A 7,500-nucleotide genomic window follows, 5' to 3' on the forward strand; every position below is an offset into this window, starting at 1 on the left:
AAACGTGATGGCGGTACATGTATAGATATATATCCATATGTGCGTGAGTATTTATGTATCTATATTTTCTGTTCGTAATTCACACACACACACACACACACACACACACACACACACACACACACACACACGGTGGCATCTTCACTGCGTTTGTCCTCTTAAGGCGATGAGATTGTGACATCGGTTTTGAGCCAGCAGTCGGAGCTCAGGCATTTTGTATATATGTATATATATATATATATATATATATATATATATATGTGTGTGTGTGTGTGTGTGTGTGTGTGTGTGTGTGTGTGTGTGTGTATATGTTGTGTGTATGTGTGTGTGTGTGTGTGTGTGTGTGTGTGTGTGTGTGTGTACACACAGGCACACACAAGCACACACCGACAGACACACACACACACATACACGTACACATACAGACACGTACACACACACATATATATAGTTATACTACTTGAGTCCGACCCTCGTGGGCCGCGGCAGTTGCAAAATGGCGCCATGAAAGGTCAAACGCAGGTGTCGTAGGGGAAGTCACCGCCCTGACTCAAGTGGTAGCGTTGGACCGCGGTTGATTAGGAAGGGCATTCAGTCAACCCTACCAAACATCCTTTCAATAAAGATTAAACAGCATTACAGGAATACTGTTATCATAGAATATTAATTAGATAAACAAACTCATTTTCTGTCGACGAATTCACAGAAAACATTTTTTTTTTTTCTAAGACACATGTATCCGAGTTACTACACTTTCTATATTTAACATTTCATTTCCTTCATTCAGGCCGATATCCCAGATGCCAGCGTGAAGATGTCCTCGCCCGTCTGTAGGATATTCTACGGGCGAAAAGTGGCGGGGCAGCGCCTGAGGAACCGCGTGCTGGTCGTGACCCAGGACGGCTCCTCCTACCTGGCGAACCACGTCATTATCACGGCCTCCATCGGGCATCTCAAGGAGCGACACGACAAGATATTCACCCCCGCTCTCAACTCGGGTTACCGAAGCGCAATGGCTGTAATGTTTCTTTTTTAATTCCTTGGTCCCATGCCTATTGTGGAGGCACTGTTCACCCTAGATAAATATGTCTGACATTAAGAATAGGAATAACTGTAGGTAGTTCCCTTGTTAACATTTCTTTTAGTTCGCGTGGCACTATCTAGTAAAGGGTTGTATATGAAAGTAGTTGCCACTGAAGCTTGTATAAAACAGCAACCCACACCAGAACATTACACTTACCAGGTGACGAAGCTGGGCTTGGCCGATAAGGTGCAGTTGGGCTGGGAGAGCCCGTGGTGGGGAAACGACCCCTTAGACCTCAGCGTCATCTTCACAGAAAGTATGCCCGGTGAAATGGTGAGTAAAACAAACCAAAATGTTTGTGTCATTAAGCTGTCAGCATCTATTCCAAAGAAAAATATCAGTGCCTTAATTTTACGTATAATCACGTGATAATGCAATGGTTTCAGTACTGTGAGATATATATGAATCAAATTTCGAAATATCATAATTTTTAACATAATTATACAAAGGGAATTTAAGGGGCATATTGCTCAGATGTCATATTCTGCAGCGTTGGGAAAAGGTTTTGACATTTTAGATAAATGATAATAATGATAATAATAATGATGATAATAATAATGATAATAATAATGATAATATTGATAATAATAATAATAATAATAATAATAATAATAATAATAATAAAAATAATAATGATGATAATAATAATGAAAACAATGATAATGATTAATAATAATAATAATAATAGTAATAATAATAATAATAATGATAATAATTATCATATTGATGATAATAATAATAATGATAATAATCATGAAAATAATGATAATGATAAATGATAATAATAATGATAATAGTAATAATAATAATAATAAAACTAACCATAAAGACAGTCTTGGCTTCAGGGGATAATGGAGTTTATAACGATCCATCAACAACCAAACATGTTGCAAGCGTTCGTCCCAGGAAACTACGCCAGGCAAATGGAAGCCCTGCCAGAAGACACTGTAAAGCAACATCTGATCACACACTTGGCGACGGTCACCAATCAAGTCGTTCCCGATCCTACCTTCTTCAGGAGGTCAGTATCTTGTCTTCGCGTGGGTTATTTGAAGATGTAAACGGTATATGTTGCAAGACTCTTATCAATATTTCCTAATTACATTTCAGGACTCAGTGGGAGGATAATGTGTGGATGAGAGGCTCCTACAACTCGTACGTGACGGTAGAGGGAGGCCTCACAGTTATGCCTAACCGCAGCCCTTTGGCGAGAACTGTCAGGAGGAACGGCAAGCCAGTGAGTTCCACACACTCACAGACATCCACTTACACACCGATCTTTACATACATTTACATGGCTAATAAATTTTGCGTGCGATTCGATATGAGAACAGCTTTAAGAACTGCTTTCCTTTCTGTTTTGTGTCAGCTGTTGTTGTGGGCGGGCGAGCACACCCACACTACTCGCTACGGCAGCGTCGACGGAGCTATGGCCACAGGAGTACGAGAGGCCAAGAAAATCATTCGTTACAAGAGGAATACGTAGTGATGTAGCATGACGACGGACCAGCTGCAGAGTAGTTCCTGGAATATGATTGTGATCATGATTACTATGATCAGCCTCCTACACAATGATATCAATGATAACAAAAATTCAAAGCAATACCAGTCAACATCGAATTTTCATACTTTACCGGAATTAGAAAAATTGTTCCATTAGGGTCGGCAGAGTTACAGGATCCTTAACATTTTATATTTTACTCATATTGTCTAATCATATTGTCTTTTAACTTTAACTATTACTCTTCTACCATGTTAAATGATAAAAAAAGGCTTCAATAAAAAAGTAATAATCTGCATATATTAGATATATTGTGACTGGTGTAATAAAGAAGTTGCATCCTGAAGTTTATCTTAAATGTTCCTACGAAAAAAAAAAGTGAGTCAGTATATATGTATATATATGTATATGTAGATGTATATATATTTAAAGATATATGTACACACACACATATGTATAAATATATATATATGTATAAATGTATGTATGTATGTATATATGTATACAGATATACATATATATGTATATATAACAATCCTCCCTGACCTGGCCTCGAACCTAGGTCACTCCGGGTATGAGACCGGAGGGCCAGGTTCGAGGCTAGGTCAGGGAGGATTGTTATATATCTATATCAATGCGTCATTGGCATTATTCCATCTTTCATATATACACCTCAGTATATCTGACTTCGGTTTCGAATTTCTAAATCAATTTCCACCGAGTGGCCACGGGGAGTGTGTGTAAAACCTCGCTATCATTACTCATGTATGAGTAGATAGATAATGTCTATGGAGCTAGATAGATCCTAGTTGCACACTCCTTTTAGTAGGTCGCGTGGCATGGTTGGTTTAGTACTGGCTCTCCGGTCTCATACCCGGAGTGACCTAGGTTCGAGGCCAGGTCAGGGAGGATGGGTATTTATCTATATCAATGCGGCATTGCATTATTCCATCTTTCATATATATGTATATATAGGCACACACACACACACACACACACACACACACACACACACACACACACGCATCTATATGATAAAACACCCTACGGGGTTGATACTGTGATATGTATATGTATATATATATATATATATATATATGTGTGTGTGTGTGTTTATTCATTTATAATCAATTCTACCTTCGTTACGTATCAATTGGATTCTTAACCAGGGCCGGATTAAGACCTTTTGGGGCCCCTAGGCTAATGGAATTATGGGGCCCCCTCACACGGAGCCAAACTGGGGCCCCTGATCTCAAATAAACGGCTTCAAACCGGGGCCCCTTATCTCAAATAAAGGGCCTCAAACAGGGGCCCTTTATCTCAAATAAGGGGCCACAAACAGGGGCCACTTTTTTTTTAAATTGGGTTTTCAGACTCCTGGGCCTCCTTTTGTAAAGTTGAAATTTTATTTTAAGTTAAATGAATTATTCAGCAATGCAAAATATTAAAATATTATACTCATTAAAAAAAAATATACTTGAAAATCTTTTAGCAGGGCCCCTCAAGCTTGATGGGCCCTAGGCTGCAGCCTATACTAACCTATAGGATAATCCGGCCCTGGTTATAACACAAACAAAACAAGGAATATTAATTCTAAATACAGCCAAGCTAGGTGTAGCTGGTAATAGACTCTAACCAGAATATATAGGCAGTTGATAGTTCACAAGGTAAACAGGGTGGTTGCAGCGATAGTATTGTTTAGCTCCGGCATCATAGTTACGATATGGAGTGACTAAGCAATGATCAGGAAGATTTTGACATCAGTATTGTGGAAAAGTTTGATAATGAAGTGAGTGCTCTCTAATTGCTAAGAAGGATGGTTTGGTCGGCTGTAGGCCTATCCTGATAGATTTGCCTTTGTGTTTGAGAATGCGTGGCGAAGGGCCCATAAGGATTTTATCAACAGAATACCTTTAAACGTCCACATTCATTACTGGTGCACAAACCGACGTACCCAACATCTGTGTAATAGCTCTTGGTGTAATGGTTCGTACTCACGCTAAATGTTCAGATGCCGCAACCATACTTGCGGAAATGCTTCGTCTGTTCTTGTGTGTACGTTTGTGTGCGCGCACGCGTGTATGTTTTTTTATATTTATACACATATATGTAATTATAAGTATATACATACAAATGTATATATATATGTATGCCTATACGTATATATACGTATACCTATTCGTTTATATAGATATACCTATACGTATGTGTGTATTTATGTATGTATATATGTAAGTATGTATGCACATATATGTGTGTGTGTGTGTGTGTTTGTGTGTTTGTGTGTGTGCAGGAGTGTGTGTTCTTATATTTACACACATGTAAAGATATGTATATTTACATATGTATATATATGTATGTTTACATATATATATTTTTAATTGCATATGTATATATATGTATACATACTATACTACATAAAGAGGGCAGAAATGCTGCAAATACATGTCATGGTATATCGGAATAAACAGTTCTACAAAATCAAATGTAAAAAAAAAAAAAAAAATATTGCGGATTCGAACTTCAGCCAACTTGTCTTATTACGTGCTCGGATACCAGCTTTTCAAAATTCGTCACCATAGGCCACACTTTGAAAATAAACAGAGTCTTCCTCGTGCAATATTTAATCCGGCAGTAGTGAATGCAAGAACCGCCCACCAGGTGGAGTCGAACCACTCTGACGCTAGTCAGCTACAGGTTTGAAGCCTGAACCCCGGACCCCCGAGGCTCAGTTGGGCGTAGAGAGAGGGCTGCCGGATCATATTTGTACCTGCGGTCTCTTGCAGATAATGACCCGCATTGGACACATGATCATGGATACACTTAAAGGAAAAATAACATACTCGGTATGGTATATGCATAGCTTTATATATATTTACATACATGTTAAATCATATCGAAATAACTGTGGAATGCCTTTGTGTGGGTTTGTGTCTGTCTCTCCTGGAAAATCTAAAGAACGGATCAAGGTATCGATTCGTTTACGGGTAATTTGGGATATTCGTTGGAACGCTTAGAAACTGCAACACATGTGTGCGAAACGCATGCTTCTCTTTGGCGTATCATCTCGGATAATATTTTGGGAGCACATACATGGTGCCCACGGTGAGGGAAACTTGAAAACGCTAAGACGACGATGAAAAGCGTCATATCTTTAAAGGAGCTGGAATTGATATTGTTTTCACGCGCCCGAACGCGATACTTATTTCTCTGGTGAAGACAATGCGGTCAACTGTGCTCTTGATATTTACCCAGGTTTTGACACTTTTCCTTGCAAGGACTGTCCCAGGCATAAACGTGATGTAGGTGGGCCAGAGATTCGAATGCGTGTTTTAGTGATTTACGCGATGAAGGTTACTCGCTTAACTAAAAGGATGCTAAATTAATTCTTAAATCGGCGAATTCTTATGAAAGAAAAATGCTTTGAAGCTCTGTTAATTAAAATATTGCCTAATTTCAACTTGAGTACTGGTCATTGGGGCGTGTATAACCTGACTTCGTTGTTAGTAAGGCCTTTCCTAAACTCTTTGTCCATGACACACACACACACGCATGTATAAATTTGTTATTGGAAAAAACTCCACCCTCAGGTTCTAACATGGCCGGTATAATGAATCAAACGCTGACATTCACTTTATAATAGGACACAAATGTTTTAAATACATGTCCTTGTGTATCGGAATAGATGGTCTTACAAAATCAAATAAAAAAAAATCTTATAAAATATGATTTATTACGGATTCGAACTTCAGCCAACTTGTCTTGTGTCTTCAGAGGATGCCAGCTTTTGGAAACTCATCACCAAATGAGCATCGTCCTCCTGATACAATATTTCTATCCGATTAATCCGGCTGCAGTGAAGGCAAGAACCGCCCACCAGGTGGAGTCAAACCACTCTGACGATAGTCAGCTACAGGTTTGAAGCCTGCACCCCGGACCCCCGAGGCTCAGTTGGGCGTAGAGAGAGGGCTGCCGGATCATATTTGTACCTGCGGTCTCTTGCAGATAATGACCCGAATTGGACACATGATAATGTATACACTAAGAGAAAAAATATCATTTTCTGTATGTTATATAATATATGCATAACTTTATATTTACATACGCATTAAATCATACCGAAATAACTGTAGTGCCTTTGTGTGGGTTTGTCTGTCTGTCTGTCTGGTAAAATCTAGAAAACGGATCAAGGAATCGATTCGGAGCGTTTACGGGTAATTAGGAAGGGTCGTTGTAATGCTTAGAAATTGCAACACATGTATGCGAAACGCATGCTCCTAGAAGATTCTTTTTGGCGTATCACCTCGGATAAAACTCTGGGGGCACATGCATGATGCCCACTTCCGGTGAGGAAAACCTGAAAGCTAAGACGACGATGAAAAGCGTCATATCTTTAAAGGAGCTGGAATTGAAATTGTTTTCACGCGCCCGAACACGATACGTACTTCCCTGGTGAAGACAATTCGGCCAACTGTGCTCTTGATATTTGCCCGGGTTTTTACACTTTTCCTTGCAAGGACTATACCAAGTTTTACATAGGCGAAATCAGCACAGCTTGGGGGGAGGGGGTCATAAACGTGATGTAGGAGCGCCTGAGATTCAAGTGCTTTTTTTATTGATTTACGCGATGAAGGTTCCACGCTTAACTAGAAAGACGCTGAATTAATTCATAAATCGGCGAATTCTTATGAAAGAAAAATGCTTTTAAGCTATGTTGATTTTAAAAATTGGCCAATTTCAACTTGGTGCTGGTCAGTGGGGCTTGAATAACCCGACTTCCTTGGTTTTAAGTAAAGCCTAAACTCTTTGAGCATGACGCACACATTTATATATAATTTGTTATTGGAAAAAAAAAACTTTACCCTCAGTTTCGGACATGGCCGGTATAATCAATCTGAAAGAAGATAGAAATGTT

General features: G+C 39.1%; 1 protein-coding gene and 2 non-coding genes across 3 annotated transcripts in view; 1 reads left to right on the forward strand and 2 right to left on the reverse strand.

Moving 5' to 3' along the window:
- Window positions 1-2,931, forward strand: part of LOC125037033 (spermine oxidase-like) — an 11,665-nt gene extending 8,734 nt beyond the window's left edge. The window contains exons 8-12 of the mRNA XM_047630000.1: window positions 788-1,018; window positions 1,244-1,357; window positions 1,918-2,105; window positions 2,195-2,321; window positions 2,454-2,931. Of these exons, the coding sequence (XP_047485956.1) occupies window positions 788-1,018; window positions 1,244-1,357; window positions 1,918-2,105; window positions 2,195-2,321; window positions 2,454-2,570 (777 nt within the window). The 3' untranslated portion in view covers window positions 2,571-2,931. The remainder of the gene's footprint in view (window positions 1-787; window positions 1,019-1,243; window positions 1,358-1,917; window positions 2,106-2,194; window positions 2,322-2,453) is intronic.
- Window positions 2,932-5,236: 2,305 nt separating this feature from the next.
- Window positions 5,237-5,323, reverse strand: Trnastop-uca. The gene has a single exon. It is a non-coding gene; the product is annotated as a tRNA-Sec (tRNA).
- Window positions 5,324-6,455: 1,132 nt separating this feature from the next.
- Trnastop-uca lies at window positions 6,456-6,542 on the reverse strand. Its single transcript has one exon. It is a non-coding gene; the product is annotated as a tRNA-Sec (tRNA).
- Between the last annotated feature and the right edge of the window lie 958 nt (window positions 6,543-7,500).

This window comes from Penaeus chinensis, chromosome 22 (assembly GCF_019202785.1).
Source record: "Penaeus chinensis breed Huanghai No. 1 chromosome 22, ASM1920278v2, whole genome shotgun sequence".
Taxonomy (NCBI): domain Eukaryota; kingdom Metazoa; phylum Arthropoda; class Malacostraca; order Decapoda; family Penaeidae; genus Penaeus; species Penaeus chinensis.